The sequence below is a fragment of the Hippocampus guttulatus genome, chromosome 16 (genome assembly GCF_054856545.1).
Source record: "Hippocampus guttulatus isolate MCC_2025c chromosome 16, RoL_Hgut_1.0, whole genome shotgun sequence".
Classification (NCBI taxonomy): Eukaryota; Metazoa; Chordata; class Actinopteri; order Syngnathiformes; family Syngnathidae; genus Hippocampus; species Hippocampus guttulatus.
In genome coordinates this window covers 4,999,372-5,019,103 of record NC_141276.1, presented here as the reverse complement: position 1 = coordinate 5,019,103, position 19,732 = coordinate 4,999,372, and the positions used below count along the sequence as shown (strand labels likewise).

The 19,732-nt window shown below is 45.6% G+C and overlaps 3 protein-coding genes and 1 long non-coding RNA gene across 8 annotated transcripts; 2 read left to right on the top strand and 2 right to left on the bottom strand.

Annotated features, from left to right (window-relative positions):
- Positions 1 to 17: 17 nt before the first annotated feature.
- Positions 18 to 7,411, bottom strand: LOC147192666 (protein FAM117A-like). Of its 3 annotated transcripts, none has more exons than XM_086133130.1 (8): positions 7,194 to 7,411; positions 5,721 to 5,866; positions 2,401 to 2,496; positions 2,209 to 2,313; positions 1,606 to 1,722; positions 1,317 to 1,524; positions 1,045 to 1,243; positions 18 to 802 (listed from the first exon to the last, which is right to left on the bottom strand). In XM_086133130.1, the coding sequence occupies exons 1-8, from the start codon at positions 7,294 to 7,296 to the stop codon at positions 586 to 588; spliced, it is 1,191 nt and encodes a 396-aa protein (XP_085989256.1). In that variant the 5' UTR covers positions 7,297 to 7,411; the 3' UTR covers positions 18 to 585. The 3 variants fall into 3 exon arrangements, with proteins under 3 accessions (XP_085989256.1, XP_085989257.1, XP_085989258.1); XM_086133131.1 differs by having other exon boundaries at positions 1,045 to 1,183; XM_086133132.1 differs by lacking the exons at positions 5,721 to 5,866; positions 7,194 to 7,411 and adding an exon at positions 3,309 to 3,381.
- Positions 7,412 to 8,362: 951 nt separating this feature from the next.
- On the bottom strand, positions 8,363 to 19,139 carry rundc3aa (RUN domain containing 3Aa). The gene is made up of 11 exons (XM_086132327.1): positions 18,829 to 19,139; positions 12,296 to 12,411; positions 11,734 to 11,867; positions 11,570 to 11,655; positions 11,398 to 11,487; positions 11,161 to 11,241; positions 10,927 to 11,092; positions 9,687 to 9,844; positions 9,411 to 9,524; positions 9,019 to 9,125; positions 8,363 to 8,844 (listed from the first exon to the last, which is right to left on the bottom strand). Exons 1-11 carry the CDS (start codon positions 18,933 to 18,935, stop codon positions 8,702 to 8,704), a joined length of 1,302 nt encoding a protein of 433 aa, XP_085988453.1. The 5' UTR covers positions 18,936 to 19,139; the 3' UTR covers positions 8,363 to 8,701.
- zwi (zwilling) lies at positions 12,749 to 13,908 on the top strand. Its single transcript, XM_086133789.1, has one exon. The coding sequence runs from the start codon at positions 12,858 to 12,860 to the stop codon at positions 13,104 to 13,106; it is 249 nt and encodes an 82-aa protein (XP_085989915.1). The 5' UTR covers positions 12,749 to 12,857; the 3' UTR covers positions 13,107 to 13,908.
- On the top strand, positions 13,139 to 17,869 carry LOC147192664 (uncharacterized). 3 transcript variants are annotated; one of them, XR_015103272.1, is made up of 2 exons: positions 13,139 to 14,793; positions 16,351 to 17,869. It is a non-coding gene; the product is annotated as an uncharacterized LOC147192664 (long non-coding RNA). The 3 variants fall into 3 exon arrangements; XR_015103271.1 differs by having other exon boundaries at positions 13,140 to 14,793; positions 16,567 to 17,869; XR_015103270.1 differs by having other exon boundaries at positions 13,140 to 14,793; positions 16,170 to 17,869.
- Positions 19,140 to 19,732: the final 593 nt, after the last annotated feature.

Below are 19,732 nucleotides of genomic sequence, written 5' to 3'. Positions count from 1 at the left end.
AAGAACGTTTAATGATATCTCATTAATTACTTTGTTTTATTTTTGTTTATTAATTCTGCCAGGGTAAGTACATTTATGAGCACGACTGTACGATAACATTAACTAGGGCAAAAAAAAAATCAATCTCTTCCCCATCACTGAGAATAAAATGGAAGGTTTTCTTGTCACAATATTGAAGCATGGGTGTCGTGGGTTGAATGGGAAACAAATTATACATAAATATCAATTCAATTTAACAATCTTGCATTTGCAATGTTTTGATTAGAAAGAAACCCTCTGTAGGAAATTAAAGTTTCCTGTTTATAATGTTGAACGCACTATAAACCTATAAAGAAGTTGATTTCTCCTGCCTGATACAAATAACATCACCACAAAAGCTACAAAAATATACTTTAAATTTTCTTGGTAAGGAAGTGGTAGAAAAGTAGCTAGTCAAAAACAATGAGCTTGATCATATTACAGTAACAAAGTCACAAAACAAGTTGGTATTCATCCACAAGTCCGTGTGATCAAGGCTACTGTGACGAGGCAGTAAAGCCCGGAGTAAACCCAGAGCAATTTAGTCCAGCGAGGTGGTCGTCACCCTCACTGCATGCCTAGCTGCCTGGTGGGAGATGCCTGGCCCGGACAGCTAGTGACGGGCGAGACGGACAGGCCACGGAAGAGCAGGTCCATGGAGGGCAGGAGGGGCTTGAGGACGCTGACGCGGCAGAAAGCAGAGCCTCCGTGTGGTGTGAAGTTCACCTTGTTGAGGTCGGGGCAGGACGGCTGGAGGTGGACGGCCTCGTCCGGACAGGCGGACCTGCGGAGAAAGATGTTCATGTCAAAGCTCTTAGACATATTAAGATCAAACTGCACCATCATTCTCCTGTTCTTTTAAAGACAAACCACATTTTTTTGCCATTCCCGAACAGTTTTCCACAGTTTTTAGAAATTTGAACGCGAAACTCCACCAATTCTCCATTGTTTTGGGACATCGTCATGTCAAACGCCACCATTTTCCCAGAGTCGACATTACTGCAACACATTAAAGAGAGAACTTACATTGTGTCCTGGCACACTTGAAGCGGCTCACAGCCTTCTGGTGGCTGTCGCTGAAAGGAAAAGCTTTGGTCGGGACATGGCAGCCGCAGCGGTGGCGAGGAGGGAGGCAACGAGCACAGTGGCAACGCGGGAGGATCCACTGCATATGAAGGCAAAAGCGTGGAAGGAGACGGACAAAAGACCTCTCGAGTGGTCGACTCTGTTACATGGACAAATGCCGGTTACCACTTCTGAAAAATATTACGATAAACCCCTGAAAGCGAGCGCCTGACCTGGTGACTGGGCAGTGGAGAAGAGCGAGGGGTTCAAAGGACAGGGCGAGGTGGGCGGAGACAGCAAGGCAGGATCCAAGGGACACGGTGATTGAGAAGGAGACAGCAGGGAAAGATCCAAGGGCCCTGGCGACGACTCGCTCTGGGAACCACTGCTGCACCTCTGGACCGGAGCGGGAGCCCTGTGACCGTCCGGGATGTCCAAAAGCTGCAACACAAAGTCACGTGCTTTGGATTTCCCGCTACTGCAAGAATCCCCATTTTCATCGCGGCTGATCCCTATCAGCACCTCATTGTCTTCGTCCCGTTTTTCTGACACAAACACCTCCTCCAGCTCCAAGTTGAGGCCCTCGACGCTGCGCCGCAGGCGCGAGGTCAGTCTGCTCAGCGGCACCAGAGGCGATGTCTGGAGCAAAAAAAACAAACAAAAAAACACCACCACTTATAAAACACTCTTCTGGTCTTGCCCTTTCCAAATCAGGTTTCAAGCGTCTTCCTATACCTTGCAGCAAGAGTGTGCAAATTGGGGAGCAGAGAAGGATGACTCCCCCCCCCCAACTGTTCACGAAACTTTCAGATAGATATGCATGAACCTCATCAACAGTTGTTTATGAAAGGGCATCAACCCTTATTTGAGTTATTTTTAATAATAACAATAATAATAAATGACCCAGAATCATTTGGAGACTAATATGAATTTATTTGGGCCTAAAGAAAACTGCTAGCTGCGGGAAAACTTTTCAGGAACCTTTTAATGAGGAAATATCTAACCGGAAACTTTTAGTCCCAGGAACTAAAAGTATCTGTCGGAAAACTATGAACAAATAAAAATAAATTGGGAAATAATTATGTCTTTTCAGAGAAGAACCAAAGATACCATCAGCATTCGTACCTGGGTGGCGCCCGCGGTCAGCGGGTGGTGCGACGGTTCGTACCCTGGCGCGGAGGGAGCGGCATGGCGGGATCGCTTCTGCAGCTGCTGCCTCAGCTTGGCCACCTAGAGGCAGTGTGGGGGGAGAAAGAAGAACGTGAAGATGATGATGGTGATGACGATGGTTGCGGAGGAAATGATGAAGATGCTTGCCTCCTTCAGGTGCTCGGCGCTGCCCCACGATGCTGAGCGCTTGTGACCACCGAAACTTCTCCTGGCCTGCGTCTCCTCCGCCCAACAAGATGGCGTCTGGATGCATGATGACAAAATGGAAGATCATGATTTTTATTTTACAGCACAGCAAAGACTTCCACCAAGGCCCAACAATTTTTCTGCTTGTCTGAAAAAAAAATCCTGATTGTTCTACTCCAGTCCCATAGGTGGCAGTCATGCACATTACAGCAGGCCACCTGTCATCACAGCGACCACTGACAATTTGAATTACTATCTAACTGATTGACTACATAACCAACAAGTGACCGACTAAATAACGAACTGACTAACTAACCGGCTATCGAATGACAAACTTAGTGATGAATACTACAGACTAATTAACTGTTTAACGAACTGGATGTTTGGAGGATTGACGAAGACATTCAGGAACTAGCCGACTAGCTAGCTTGCGCGCCAACGAACCGAATGACTGCATGACTATCAAACTCACTGACTGACTAAGTCAGTGACTGACTTATCAACTGACTGACCGACTAACTAAGTGACTGAATAAATAACTGGGGTATCCTCCAACGCACAAACACGAAGACATTTCTCTGCACGGTTGCTCCAAGCCAATCCTTTGCTTGTGCTTCCCCTCCATGAACACCCTCCAAAAAAAGGAGGTGTTTTTTCTCCCAACCAGTATGACAAACAAACAAAACAGGTGTGTGTGGTCCACCTGCCAGGATGCACCTGCACAGAGGAACACGAGAGAAACCACTCAACAAAACCACTTCCTCCCATGGTATAGTTGAGACAACATCACCGACACCTCTATGAATAGCTATAACCAAGCGACGATTGGCATTCAGCACCTCACACACACACACACACACACACGGTACCGTTTTCTTCACATGGACTCTCGATCTTCTAGCAGACGCTCTACTGTCCATCGCTGGCCCCCAAGTTCCAACTTTGCTGGTTCAGAGCCCCCCCCACCCCGCACCCCGTGAGACCCTTGCAAACTATCCCGTCGCCGTCACAACACACAAAAGAGAAAAAGGCTGTCGTCGTCCTCGGTGTGGCGTCCAGTGGCTAAATAAGTCTGAGTGACTCATGCCCGGGACTTTGCTGGATAAAATTACATCCGACACCTCAACACCTCGCACCCTCTGCCGGCAGGGGGATCATGGGACAGGCAACTATAAAAAGACCACCAAAATGGCACCGCCATGTCACATCCAGAAATTGAGCAATAGTAGATTGGATTTTGTCCAAAGGCAATGGAATAGAGGGATCAATGTGCACTTGCTGGAATTAGAAGGTCCATTTTTCACTGCCTATTAAAGACCCTGTAAGGAATATTTATGGGTTTGTTTATAAGTACATTATAGAGGTTTGAAGATAATTGTGTAAATCTGCTTTCATGATTTTTCGGGCGAAGCTTAAAGGACAGGAGTTGTCCCTCCCCTACTCAGTAAAAACTTGAGCGCCTTCTTCGCAATAGCGGTTACCTGCCACAATTGTGATGTGCGATTAGCCAGCGACCATATGTCCCGACCCCGAAAATGTATTTTCTCTTCGGAAGTTCCACTGGCCTGCTAGTTTTGGAGTGCCTCGTTGTTGGGCATGAGAGCAGACGAAAAAGCGAGGTAATTTTTTTCAGTTTGATGTGACAGCCAGCATGTGGACACGGACTTTGCACTGGCGTGGCTGCATTAGAGAACGTCATTGTCATGGCATGAAAAAGGACTAGGTGGGAAATATTCTAACCACCAGAGGCTTTGACTGGAGACACAGCTCAAACAAATAGCCTTCTTCCTGCTACCCATAAACATCCAGAACTTTTACAACAGCTTCCACATTACTGCTCAGTATAAATGTTATTGACAGAAAAAAAGGGGGCAACAAAATCAACCCGGCAATCTTCCACCTTCAGAAGTAGTATTAAAAGCCAAACTTTTTCTACCTTTTGGCCGTAGGTTTTTTTTTTTAAATTGTAACAAGACGCACATCACTTCACAAGCATCCGAGTCTCACATAATGTTAAATGTTAAAATAATCAAGTCCGAAGATGCAGCTTGTAAAGAAGGCGAGTGAAGGATGAAATCGGTGCAACAATAAGTTGTATGATGGGATGCCTACAGGGCTGGGGGGTGGTTGTGTGGCAGACGCTGACTGGTGTGTGTGCGTGCGTAGAGGGGGATGGGGTGTGCGTATAATGAGGTCAGGAGGGGTCTGACGCTCCTCACAATGGAGGCTGAGGGGGTTCCTTCGCCTTTAAACTGTGTCAGGAGCCCTGAAACCTTGGAAGAGTTTGACGAAGTTCCTCCAGCTTGGGCGGCAAGAGGGGAGCGTAGAGGGGTTTGGGGCTTTGTGCACCATTTTTTTTTTGTGTGTGCACCATTTTGATGCATGCTTGAGACGAAAAAAAAATCAATTTTCAGTTGGTTGGCTTGTGTTAAAAAAAAAACACCTGGAACATCACACAAGTTGTCTGAGTGTCACCACATAACATAACATGATTGGCATATTGATTCTGGAGTGTACAGTATGTCTTTTTTTTTTGTGTGTGTGTTTTTAGTCGTGGCTTTGGTAGCAATCAGAGCAAATTTCTTGGACTAGTTTGAATCCCTGCAAATGATGCCAAATGATGCTCCAAAAGTTGCTTCAAACCCAAGTGGAAGACTTCCAGTGTCTTTTCAGGGATGGCTTCTTGAGACTTTTTTGTGGCTCTATTTACGGAAGACAAATTTGAAGGTGCTCAGTGAAATTGTATTTTGTATTATAGCAAGTTGAAAATGGTCAAAATGAGCATAAACTGGTCACTCGAAACCCAAATGGAAGACTCCGTGTCTGCTTTCAGGTAAGATTTCTTGAGTCTTTTTGTGGGCCTACTCATGGCAGACGTGGCTCCCCAATTTAATGTTGCTAAGTGAAAATGGCAAAAGGAGCTGAATTTATTTATTTTTATTCCATTTTATGGGGAGTCAAATATAGCCAAAATGAGCATAAAATGTCCACATTAAAACAAAATGGCGGACATCCTATGAGTTTTCAGGCCTAATTTCTGGAAATAAAAAGTTGTCAATTTTACATTTTATCCTTAGTGGGATTTGAACCATGCTTACTTCCATAATCACGATAAAATAGTTACTTCAAAACAAAATGTCAGACTTCCTCTGTCGACCTGAGACTATTGTGGGTCGACTCATGACAGACAACAAATTTCATGCTGCTTTCATGCTTTGGGGAATGAATTACATCTTTTTTTTTTTTTTTTTTAAACCAACACTCATTCCAGTGACGCTCACTTGTGTGGCCTTATCGCTGACACAGCTCCCCGCCAGGCCCTCTGTGGGTTCTTTGGGCCATTGCCCTTGCAGGTACGGCGCAAGGATTGCATCCAAAGAGAGGGTCCGCCGCATGGTGGGCTTGGGCGGGCGGGCAAAGGTCCGCTCTGCTTTTTTGGGGGGAGGAGGGAGACAAAAAAAAAAAAAAAAAAGCATGAAAAGACTCTTAAGACGGGGTTATTTGCTAAATTGATCCCAGGCGTTGCATGGGTCTGAAAAGACACACATGCACATTTGTGAACCAAGCTGACTCACAAGGAGCGCCACATAAAGCGATGATCAATATTTGAGGTAATTTTGACTGCCGTAAGTCAATAAACCTGATCATCAACAATATTTACATTTCAAATGCAGGCTCTTCTGCATATGTAATCACATACTTTTCTCAAATAGTATTCAGCCAACCACAGGGGGGGAGCGAACACGCCCTGCAGCGAGAGCCTAAAATCAATCGGTGGACTAATGAGAGCGGGTCATGTCAAGAAAGGACAGCAAAAATTGGAGATGACGAGTATCATGGTGAGGAGCTAGTGCTTCAAATGGGAACAATGTCGCAAATGTATCCAGTTAGCCATTTGCGAAATTTTAATTACATCTATTGGTTTGTTTTTTAATTATTATTATTTCTCATTTATTCTTTCAGAGTTTCATTTTGCTCTGAAAACTGATTGCATATTGTTTGTTGAGAAGCAGTGCAATCAAAATAGGTGGGAATCACAACGTGGGTCACTTTAAGTTAATAAAAGTTAATGTTTGTACAACGATGTTGATATCACAATAAAGCAATTCTGAGAAACATTTGACAAAAAACACATGGCAACCATTTGTTTGATGACATCTATTTGGCGTGGGAATTCATATACTTTTAGTCTTCTGCTTTCTCCCTTTCATAATTTTGCTGCTGTAAATTTGGAATTTCTCCATTGTGAGACAATTAAAGCTTTTCTTATCTTATCATATCTTATGAATTGCTGTGTGCGTTATAAAATGATATCACAATGCAGCAATAAAGTACATGATAGCGTAGAGTGAATTGTAGCATAATTTATGTATGTAATGTAATTTCAATGATATTGATATCACGATATAGCAAAAGTGCATATTGGACGAAAACTAGGGATGATGAATCCCACAAAAGTCCAAAAAACTGCACTCGAACAGTCCCAATAGCGATATAATAGCATTTCGTCCAGTTCTTGTGACAACAAATCACAGGCGATATTAAATTACATCCTGCGAACGTGATTGACCATTTCAATTTAATATGATATCATCATAATATTTCCAATTATTATTGAGATACTTTGCCATCAAGAGTTACCTGCCATCTATGTTTTTTTTAATCGTAATTACAGCTAAACATATTAACGCACACTTATGACAAGATGAGGTTGAGGTGTGCATGCGCGTGCGTGCGCGCGCGCGCGTGATTACCCGTCTTGAGGAGCAGCTGGTAAGGCACCGTGGCCCGGAGTGGCAGCGGCGGCAAGTTGGGGTTGCTGCACCCGCGAGGAGCTGCTCCACTTCGGCCCGACATCCCTCACAGGTCCGGTTCGAAAGAATTCAAGCGCACGTACAAAACACACCGGCACGCGCACGCTCAGCTCTTTCGTTCACACGCACCGATGCTCCCAAAGTCCCATCGTGGCCTGCTGTCAGATGTTTTTCTTTTTCTTCCTGTTGGTGTGCTGCTTGCTCTCAACACGAGTGAGAAGAAGTGGCGACACCATGCAAAAGTTTTGGGTCGTCTGGCATTTGGTTGGTTGGTGAAGGAAAAGCGAGTTCCCATTGGTCGTCATCCACCCCCCCCCCCAAAAAAAAGTTTGGAGGTCCAACCCACTTCTTTTTTTTTTTTCTTTCAGGGTTGGCTATCCTTTGTATGTGTGCGCGGATGAGTCTAGTCAATCGATGTGCTTGATTGAAAAGTTCGTTTGTCCAAAATATTCAGGTTTAATAAAAGATTACAAATGAGATATGCAGTCATGAAATAGTGGCAGACCATGAAAAGCGAATCTGCTCAAATGTTATTTTTTTTTCACTATTTACAATTGAAACTTTAAGCAATGTGTTATTCAAAAGCAAGGTTTAATTTCCCTTCGATATATTACCATTACTGCAACAAATAAGTTTGATCATCTGTTTTTATGTATTTTCAAAACATGTAATATTTCAAAGGGATGAAAATTACATATTTTTACCCCGCCACCCCCAAAAAAATAAAATAAAATAAATTGAGTGATGAAAACTAATATATATATATTTTATAAGGGTAAACTTTTTTATTCGGGGGGTTCTGATTAAAGAAAAAAATCTTCTCATAAAATATCGTGATACATGTTTTTTATCGTGCCTTGTGACTGACTGGCAACCAGTCCGGGGTGTTGTCTTTGGACTGTTGTTGAGCTAAATTACAATTGTGTAATTGATACGCAGATTTATTTTGCATTCCATTTCATTGGTAGGTGTACCTAATAAAGTGGCCTATAGGAGTTTTATTCAATTGATTGCCGGTAGATGCAGCCAAAGTTCGCATGTTCCGGTTAAATTGATGATTGCTTCTTTAACTTTCATGCAGTCACAAGTCCTGTGTATCAATCATGCAATCATGTAAAAGGCAGTTTATTGCAACACAAAACAATAGTAATAATAACAATAATCTCAGGTTTAAAGCGCACAAAGAAGGAAGGAGGCCCAAACAGGAGGTGTTGCATCACATCCAATGCTGCGTGTTTGTTTTGGTTTGAGAGTACAGTACCTGTATTGACATCTGGTTTGTGTTGCTGTGATGTCCGAGAGACAACAAAATGGCTGCGGGTGAGAAAAAGACCGAAAGAGGCAAAGATAATAACGACCAGAATTCTTGCTGTACATTCGTGGAGACATTGGTCCAGGGTGAGAGGGAGGAAATTGAAAGGCGAGGAGGGGTTGTCGGGTGGTGTGTCCTAGCTGGGGGAGAGCGCGGGGCTGGGCTCGGTGCTGATGTTGACCAGACACTCGCTGGACTTGAGGCTGGTCAGCGACTTGGAGCTCGGTAGCGACGCCAAAGAGCCGCAGAGGCCCAACATTGATGGTGTGTTGTCCTTTCCTGAAACAGCACGACAACCACTTTGTCAGGTGCATAACTGCCACCTTGTGGACCGGAATGAACTGCATCAAGTGATATGCCAATCAGGCGAACACGCGTCGGGATTGTTATTACTGATCAACCTACTGTACATGGAACAATTGAAGTGACCATGATGTCATAATCATGTGCTACCTGCTGAGGTCCAATCAGCGTCTCCATTTTGCCTCTCGTCGGTCCTCTGAGAGTCCGAATTGAGGCTGTTCTTGGCGGAAAGTTGCTCCAAACTGTGGAAACTCCTCCTGGAGGAACCACAATAATGTCTTCATTGAATATGGTGAAAACAAGCAAAGCAATAAAAGTAGTACTTTGGCACCATCTTTAGGCATCTTGGTGTTGTTGTCGATTACACTCTGCCTGTATTGGTGTCTTCCTTTGCATTTATTATTGGGTGTAAATGCCATAAGGTGAGACCAGAAGAATATTTTTTTTCTAATGTGAAGCGCTCATGCGCATATTCGTTTGCCCCTGTGTCGCTATCCCCTATGACTAATCGCGGGAGTTCACTGTAATATAATTGTGCTTACCTGCGGAAGAGTTTGACGTCTCTCCGGTGGTCGTTGATGGCGGTCCACTGGTTGATGAGAGGGATGGAAAGGTTTTTTCCCAGGTGGGAGGGGTCGCAGGGCATGAGGGAGGAGCTGAAAGAGACACAGACAAAAATAATCATTCATGATTGATCTTCTGAAGCAAGGGGGTGCGACGATCGCGATGCATTCCTCGGGCTACGCCTTTGGGAGGATCTGGTGGGTCTCTGCCCGACTTTGCCACTAATACAAGGGGGGGTGGGGGGGGGACCTCACAGCTGAGCCTGCAGCTCCAGCACAACGGCCTCCAGCTCCTTCTTCTCGCGCTGACTCTGCAAGGTCAGCTCGTCCACTTTTGCCCTCAGACGCTTGTTGTCCGTCTCGATGTTCTTTAGCTGTGACTCACGAAGGCGAACCAGCTCCTCCAAGTAGCCCTGAACAGCACACCGGGAAGGCACCTGATTTATTATTATTTTTAATTCATAATGGAAAACATATTATCAAAGATATTATCGAGAGGGGATCGAGCCTTTTCTGTTGCTGGTCCCTCTCTCTGGAATGACCTCCCACTGAACATTCGGCAAGCCTCCTCGCTGCCCATCTTCAAAACCCTCCTCAAAACTCACTTGTATTCTTTGGCATTCGACTCAGCATGACTTAGATTTGTTCTTGGTTTTACTGTTTGGTGCTTTCTACCGCCTTTATTACCGATTTGTCTTACTGTTTATTGTGCATGTTAAATTGCTCCATGTACAGCACTTTGTATGCAGCGATGGCTGTTTGAAAGTGCTCTATAAATACTGTTGTTGTTGTTGTTGTTGTTGAGTTCTGAGTGATATTATATTTCTTGAAAAGCCAGATATGTAGAACCAACACCTAATGAATGTACAGCATCCACTCACATATTTGCGGTATTCACAAATTCACCTATTTGCGTTCATTTTTTATTTTTTTTCGTTGAATACTATCGCCAGCTATTGACTGAAAATGTCACCTATTTGCAGCGCTTGCCGGATTTTCTTTTCTGTAACAGTCCAAAATGCCACAGGAAAGTGCAAAAGCACTGGCGAAATGAAAAGTAATAATTGGTGTCAAGGAAGTAGCTTTGGTCTTGATTTTGAGGAAGTCCATCCAACCATCCATACATTTTCGACCGCTTATCCTGGGTCGGGTTGCGGGGGCAGCTTTAGCATGGAAGCCCAGACTTCCTTCTCCCCAGCCACTTCTTCCAGCTCCTCCCGGGGAATCCCAAGGCGTTCCCAGGCCAGCTGGGAGATATAGTCTCTCCAGCGTGTCCTGGGTCGTTCCCCGGGCCTCCTGCCGGTGGGACATGCCCGGAACACCTCACCAGGAGGCATCCTAATCAGATGCCCGAGCCACCTCATCTGGCTCCTCTCGATTTTGAGGAAGTGTCAGTTATACTTGTACTTTCTCACTATCCGTACTGGGGCTCGGTCCCTGTCGAATATTTTATGATCTTAATTACTGCATGACAATTTATTTATTTATTTATTACCTTCTGGGCGTATACGATCTTAAATCGCTGCTCCATCTTGCGGCACTTGTTACTCCAGCTCTCCTCATCGGTGACCAGCGGGATGTAAGGATGCTCGGGCACGCTCTCCTCACTGTTGCTGCTGTCTACGCTGCGCCGGTCCTCGTCGTCGCTCAAGCAGTCGTAGCTGCGGCGGGGGCGGAGTTTGTGTTAGTGGCACATGTTGCTGCGGAGCTAATGTCCAAAAAGTCTTACCTCTGAGTGAACTTCAAGTAGGGAGTGTAGTCAATCACCGCCGGGGACTTGCCGTCCAATGTTTCACCCTTCAGGCAGAAACTATACAGAAAAAGTGTCATAGGTTTTGAGTATTATTTCATTTGCTCTGTGAATGTGAAATTTTATTTATTTAAAAAAAAGAGGTTTTAGAATCCATCATGCTGATAACTCATCGAATCACCATAATTTGTCCCTAATTTTGGAACCAGAATTCACCTAAAGTCGATGGCGCTGAGGCCAATGAGCATGCCGGTCAGCACCGTGGCCTCTTCCCTCAGCATGATGGCACCGTCGTCGTAGAACCTCCTGTCGACACAAACAAACCTGTTAAAAGTTTTTGGAGAACAAAAAAAAAAAATTTGACTCAAGATCTGAGCATGAGCATGACCTGGTCGTTCTGGTGTCCCTCAGGGCAGTGGACACGTATTCCGAAAGACGTTTCTCCATTAGCGCCACTCGAATCCATGCCCGACCCTGCGTTTAAAAAAAAAAAAAAAAAAAAAAAAGATGTCAGTCACAAAACCACAGGCACACATAATGACGAACCCTTGCCTTGGCTCGAGACGTGCTGATGTTCTCGATGTTCTCGATGCTGCTGATGCAGTTGTTCTGCACCTTACTACAGGCCAGCCGGATGTACTCCCAGAAGCTGCGCTGTCCATCTGAGCTGAACCAGCTGGCTGAGCCTGATGAGCAGAGATGACAAAAGTATTTCTGCAAACAGTTTCTCTCTATTTTTTTTTTAACATTTGTAGTGTTCATAAAAAGAAAAAAAGTTCCGTTGCCTTCATCATTAACTCAATCACGTTTCTTTTTTGTCTCTGCTGTCCCTGTTTTTTTTTGTTGGGATTTTTTGGGGTTGTGGAGTAGACCCATTTTTTGACATCATGTCTTCATACCCAAAAATTAAAAGTATCAATATACAGGTAGTTTCAAATGTAACAGAAGTAAAAAGTCATCAGTAAATAAATACTTAAAATACAATCATTGAAAAATCTACGCAATGACAAAGTACTGTGCAATGAAGTATTTGCATTTCATTACTTCCCACCTCCACTTCCCAGCAGGAACATCAAAACTTGCTCAGCATCCTTGCGGGGGTGCTTTTCGTTACCTTTAAAGCGGTGACTGAGGATATGTTCCAAGATGGCGGCAAAGTTGACGAACTCTTCGGCTGAGTCGTCGATGGGCTCAGCCGTGTACTTTTCCAAGAGAGTCTTGACCGAGAACCTTGACAAAAAACAGAAGACTCTTCTTTAGCCGAGTTCTGTACTCAGTGGACAAACGTACTACTGTATGTGAGCGCTGCGATGAGGCCGTGGTGGTGGTTGGCAGCTTTTTTTTTTTTGTGGTGGTGCTAGTGGTGGAGGGGGACACGCCATTTTATCCCTGAGGTCACCCCAATTGTCTTGTGTACCACACAAAGCTCCCTTCAGCGTTATCATGACAACAATACAATTAACCCCCTGTCCTTGCGGTCTTTGTGCACGCACTGAGCTTCCAGGTCCTTTTGTGCTCCGTGTATCAAAAAAAAAAAAAAAAAAAAAAGATCAAATCCTTCCCTCCCCCAGATCGCAACTATTTAGGGCTTTCGCTCCGGATCGCAAGGGTCCCGAAACGGTCAATGGCCACGCAGCGCGCATGCTAGGAGTCAGCAGCCACCCTCTTCCGGGGCGATGGGCAACACCAGCATCACCGAGGGCAAGACCGCCCTGGCTGTGGGAAGCACCTCCATCGCCAGGGGGAAGACCACCGTCGCCATGGGCAACTCCTCCATCTTCCGCGGAGTGACCACCACCTCCATGGGAGACTCCACCATCCAGAGGCAGAAAACCACCGTGGCTCTCGGACGAGCCAGCTTCAGCCGAGGGACCACGACCACCTCCTTCCGCAAGGCGCTCATGCCCAAGCGCAGGAACACCTAGATGGAGCGCACCCCGGGAGCCGGCACCGCAGCACATAAGAAGAAGTCTAAAATCGACTCTGAGAGCGAGTGGAAGACGAGCTATTCATCCAGCAGAACTTCCTTCAGCAAAGGGAAACTTTCCTTGCTGGGCACCAAGTACGCCATCTCCTGGGGCCAATTCTCCATCTCCTGGAACAGAAGCACGCTAACTTTGGGGAAGAGCGGAGTAGCCGTAGGCAAGACCTCGGTCACACGGGGTGGGACCACCAGCACCATCACCACGCTGACCTTCACCCACGGGACCAAGTGCGCATCTGTGGTCAGGACCACCCTCAGCAGGGGCGACAAGACCTACAGTCATGTCTACTGGAATTACCGGCCGTGAATCCAGCACATAAAAAAAAAAGAAAAACGGGGAGATGTATGTCTCAATCCAGTATGTACTCCCAAAAGAAAATCTAAGATAAAACACGGACATGTCGCTCTGGTCTGTTTTCGTCAAGTCTGTCACGGTGCTCGTTTTTTAGGGTGAGGCGGAGTTTGATGGTGTATCAGCAAGTTGAAAGAATTGTGTGTAATCACTGAGAAGTTTAACCGGGGGGGCGAGGGACGTTTGAAAAGATAAGAGTGCACTTTAATCAACAACCCTTTAATGTACAATTCACTGTTTATCGTTGGTTTGGTTGTCGGATTTTACGTTTTGAACCACCATACCATTTATAACGTTTTCTAACTCTGCTTGTCCTGTTTGCGTCACACCGACCAATCTGTAATGACTTGCGAATGGATAATAAAATCCATTTCAATGAACTGCACGGAAAGACATTTGAAGTTGCTTTCGAGTTATTGCTAACATTTAGACTTGGAACAATGGTGCAGATCAAAGTGATGTCACTGTGTAGATTGCGCACCACCCCCCAGTCCCCACCACGACACTTAACAATGTTCCCGGTGTCGTCGAGTCCACGGGACAATTGTGCATCTGTCCTGAGTCGTAACCCCCAGCCCCTCACCCTCTCGATAGGCAGTCTCCCACCTACGGGCTGCCTCTGTCCATTCACAGCGACTCCCGGGTGGTATGCGGCCTTCCCGAGCCCACGTCCGGCAGCTCAACGAAGGCTTTATGCCGGTCGAGGGTCTCTCGGCATTCCGGTGGGCTCCGGATCGTGGCTGGCGTTACTGCTGCGTTTGAGGACTTACAGAGCGGGGAGTTTGAGCTGCATGAGCGTGCCATGCTCAACCTGGAGTGAGATCCAACCTCTGCCTCCAATTCTGGGTCCGCACGGCGGAGAGCTCGACCTCAATGGGCAACACCAGCTTCACCGAGGGCAAGACAGCCCTGACGCTGGGCAACACCAGCATCAAGCGGGGCAAGAGCAAGCTGGCCCTGGGCAACTCGTCCATCTCCCGGGGCAAGAGCACCACCTCGCTGGGCTCCTCCACTATTACCAGCGGCAAGACCAAGATCTCCTTGGGCGGTGCCTCCTTCAGCCGGGGTACCACTACCACCTCCTTTCGAAAAGCCATGTTCCCCAAACGCAAGACGCTCTAGGCAGGGAGGGGGAACCTCATTCCGATCTCAGGGGACAGGAGCAAAAGACCACAAACACCTGCGACGGACCTTCTCCAACCGGAAACAAGAGCTGGATTGAATTCACTTTTGGGGCTTTGACTGTTTTCTGGAGCATATCGGATAAGTCAAACAGGTCAGTGGTGTCTTAATTCTACTATAAGGAACTGTTTTTTTAACATTCAGTATCAGCCAATTCTAGACCAAGTCTGAAAAGACGTTTAAAAACGTCTTTGGGAGTGAATGAGTTTTAAGGTAAGCATGAAATCTCCTGCCGCAGAACCAAACAAAGTGTCCCAAAAAAAAGATGAATATTGATACATTGATGCTCTTGTCTCATTTTACTCACAATGTGACTAAAATTTGGGCCTGCTGAATTGAACACAAAGCTCCCCGACTGTTGTATGAACGGCAACAAGCGGAAACACAGGTTTACTGCACCTTCTGCCGTCTAATGGGAAACAGCGGACACCCGTGTAACTTGAATCACTGCTTCAGAGTGCCGAGCATGATTTCTGTCAGTATCCAAGTCACAACCGACAAAAGTGGATTAGTGAGCTAAGTCTGTTTCCTGTCAACATCCAGAACCAAGAAAAGTGATTTCAGGAGTTGAGCATTCGGTATCCAGAAACCGGCATCCCTGGCGGCCCTTGGACCCACGTTAGGAAGAGCTTTTGTACTCATCAAAAAATATCAGTAATTTAAATAGGTGGGGGGGCTACTGTTCTAAGTGACCTCATTGACCAGATTTCACCTTCCTGAAGAGTCCAAAGGGAACCTGCTGGTGTAGCCTAGCAGCATGCCCTTGGTACCGTTCGACACAGAAAAACAACAGCTTGTCCTCCTGAAAAGCTTCTTTTGTGTTCAAGCCCTTCAACATACACAACCCACTCTCACTACTAATTGGAGCGGCGCCTGGCCCACTCACGGCTCACTTTAAATGAACCTCTTGTTCTCCCGCCGCGCCCTTTTACTGTACACTGGAACCCTTGAGGTCAAACACAATCGGTTCTGGAACCTCGGTAGAGCTTTTCTCCTTTTCTCGTTGGGGCGGCGGCTTTAAAACTAAAAAAGCCAAAGAAAAATGATTAGGTGCTCACCAACTGGAGCTCTTGTGCAGTGCTTCAACAGTTTTTTTTCCCCACAACCCCCATGTCCATTGTTGGACAGTAACTAGTCAGTCGCAGGTTCAAGTGGTCTCAACCAGGTGGCATGGACCACTGCTGGTGGCTCATTCGGTCGATTCGTCATTACGGCACCATTACGGAGTTTATCCTTAAGTATCGCATTAAGAGGTTGATGATAGCCTGACGGGGTCTAAATCGTACTAGGTACGTTTTGAGGGCAGTGAATTTAAAGGTTCTGCTCTACTTACGAAAACGGGAGCTTTTTGATCCAAACCAACACTAATCTTTGAATTATTTCCAGCCTACCAAGAACAAACTCCCCTGATCCCCCTTTCTCTCTCTCTCTCTACCTCTTTCTTTCTCTCTCTCTCTCTCTATTTTTCAGTCGCATTTGCAGCACACGATGATGAAGCAAGACCCACCCGTCTGGTGGACCGTCTGAGGAGATGTTGCGAGAGAATGAATGGCTGATGATGAATAATTCAAGAGCTTTTGAAACAAAGCCAAATTTGAAAAGTCTAACTCCGGTCGGGTGTGTCTCCCATTCCCTTTCTGCCATATTACAGAGTGTCTTGGCAAGTGTTTGACTGTCGGTGGATGTGCGGAAGGAACAAACAGACGAGGTGGTCGGGAATGTTGGAAATTGGTTAGATGAAGGCGAATGGAGAATCTTTAGATGCCTCTGCTGTCTTTACATCTTATACCGAAGAGGGGAGAAATCGAGCCACGAGTATTCTCTCCGCCATCCCCTTTTGGTCTCACTGCTGTCATTTTTTTCCTAGGTTCACCGATTCCCTTGCCACCGGTGCCAACACCATAAACAAAGCATCCAAAACCTCTTGTTAAAGATTGCATAAACGGCCCCCTGACCGGTTGCTAGCAGCAACAGCAGCTGAGCCCAGTGACAGTGTACATCAATTCTTCCGTCGTCTTCCCTCGCAAGGCTTCGCTGCACTCGGTTCTTCCTGTTTTTTTTTCCCCCAAGATGTCATCACCCAACGTCTTCATCATGGCTTTTAATGCCCCCCGACAAGGACTTCATGTTTTGAGGTTTGGTCTGTTTTCCCTTCAATTCCATGCAAACGGACCAAATAGGCCCTAGAATGAACAATGAGGGCACTCGTTAGAGCGACACAAAGACCCTCGCAAAAAAATATATATATACAGTATAAATATTTGTATTTCAATTAGGTTGTTCAAGTCAAGTCAAGTACAACATTATTGTCAAATGTGCTGCACAGATGAAATTTCCTCCCTCTTAAACAGACAACAAGAGGAGCCGCTGCGGGTGCCCGCGCCGCCACAGAACAAAACATTTATATTGATGTGGATTAGGTTTAAAGTAAGTATTAGACCCAGGGATTTGGTTTAGGGTTCCAGGGCCAGTGGGCTAGGGTCTGTTAAACAGTTTTTGCCTACCCTCTGTAGCTAACAAATAGCGCGGTCAACGAAAACATAACCTCCTTGGCGGAGGTAAAACCAAGTCTTATACCGACACCAAAATAGTATTTCAACTCATACAAAAACTCTGTGTATTATACCGCAATGTCGTTACAATTCTAACCTGGCAGGCACCACAGTTTGGGAATTAAAATATCACTAACATCCGCTTAGCAAGTACGGCAGCAAATAGGCCATGTCGCCACTCCAGCCAGCTGATGTGGGACCGCCACCCCATCGCCACTGACCAACCTGTGACGACTACTTGAATGGCTTCCGTGACCGGCATGTGCGAGGAGGTAGCAGGACTCATGACTGCCGCTCATTAGAAAATGGGAAGAGACTTAAAAAAAAAAAAAAAACAACAACAACGTGTCAACAATACTGATAGAAATATGCGTGTGCTTGCCTTTTAGGTGTGTCTCGTCCTTGTCCACCGTTTTCATATTGGTTACTGATATAAAAAAAAACACTGACTGATCTGACAACAGTCCCACGTCTTTTTTGTGAGCTTGCTAATTTCCCAAAAGAGGTTTCTTTTCTTTCTTTTTTTTTTGCGACCTATGAGCTTGTGTGCTTCACTATCTGTGGCACTAAAAAAACAGCAGGAAAGTTGGATTCCTGGAATAAAAACTCTTGATGATGTGTCTATTTTTGACTGTGTCTTTGTTGTTCTGGTGGAGGGTATATTTATTTTTAACACTACTTATGACACAAGATTGCAAGGTTAATGAGTATTCCAATGACGTTCTCGAACTGGGTAAGGTAGGCAAAACATGAAGGTGGTGCCCCCCGCTATTCGCTAGACACTGATTGACTGAGTCTCTGACCACGCCCTGCAGCATCTTAGCCAATCACCTTCCAGTATGCTAATAGGTTCTTCCACGTGTCTCTCATTTTTCTGCCATTTTTTGATGTGTTTGTTCAGCCAGGCTCGAGGATTTTTTCCTCTCCCATGGCTAAAGGGGGGCTTGAACGATGCATAGGGAGGCTGAGAAAATAATTTAGACATTTTTTCGAAGACTTCATGGCCGCAAAGCAGGCCTGGTCGTATGCCGAATGGGAAAGCTCCGTTTGCGACAGCCGTATAACGAGACGCGTGCACAGTACGACCATGACCTCCTGTGATCATTCATGATGATGATCTATGGGACACATCAAAAGAGAAAATGGAGGAGGAGATTTTGCACGCCCTTGTCCCATCTAAGCACTTGACATCACTCACTATGATGTAGGAGCTTTTATTTCCCTTACTTGTTCATAGATTGTTTATTAAAAATATATAGGCATGATTATGGGGTGATAATAAAGGAAAAGGGTCGCGATATTTAGGGAGGATTAAAGCGAATGTATGCGCTTTAGAAGCACAACTTCCCATCCATGCTATACTATTTAGAATGCCTGTTTAGAAGGAAAGGTGGCATTATAGGGTAAAAGCAAATATTAGACAAATATTGAAGTGAAGTACTTGCCCTCGGCCACTTGGTACTTCAATTATTATTATTCAATTATTTTTAATAACCAACTAAATTGTGCTATTTACTGCGCAGCGCACGCACATTAAGGGGGAGGGGGGGCGATCCTGGTCGCATGTCGTGATATACCTGCACACCGTGATGAGGTTCTTTCTTTCCACACCGACGCTCCGGACGGACGCCTTCTTCGACATCAGACCCATAGCCATTGCTGTGTGCATGCAGCCGGGCTCCATTCGTCCATCCAGCAGCAGCGGAGCCGGGAGCTGTCCGCACCCCACACAAGCCCCCGCCTTCCCTCAGGCAGGCTCTGTGTCCGACGTGCAGCCGCTGTCCTGTGGGGGAAGGCGGTCACCGACGCAGCGGAGAGCGGTGCAGATTCTGCTGCTGAGGCTGGAGGTCGAAACCATTAAGCGCACATGGTTTAAATGCGCTATTTCCGGTCAGGCCCTTCGAAATAAAATAAGACGTCATGTTACTTTCGGTTATTTTTACGGATTCACTCAAGATAAAGCTTTAAATTCCATGCTGTACCATATTGAATTTCTTCGGCAAACATCGCATGCTATTGCTGCTTAGGTTTGAAGTCAACAATCTTAAAGTACAAAATAGAAACAGTGGTTCCGGTTGTGTGCTTCGAAATAAAACCAAGACACTCACAGGAGTACAGTACTATTCTAGCTCTGTTTCACATTTCAAGAGAATATTTTAGTTTTAACTTATTCGTAGCTAAATCAAATCCAATGGGTGATTAATTTAGTTTTGTTTACCCCGGTTAATTGTGTTTACTTCACTTGGGTTGTACTCGCTGTGCTGAAGTGTGCTTCTGGTTCCACCTCACGCAAAAGATGCCTTCACGTGTACTATGAAAACATTGTAGCGTATTAGTCAAAATCGTGGCTACATTACGTCTTAAGGTACAGTAATGTATTTGTTTTGTGGGCCGATTTTAATCATGTTTTCTGTGGCCTTAATTCAGTGATAATACTTCCGTGTTGGTAGAGGGCGCTCTCGCGTAAAATCTTCATGGGTT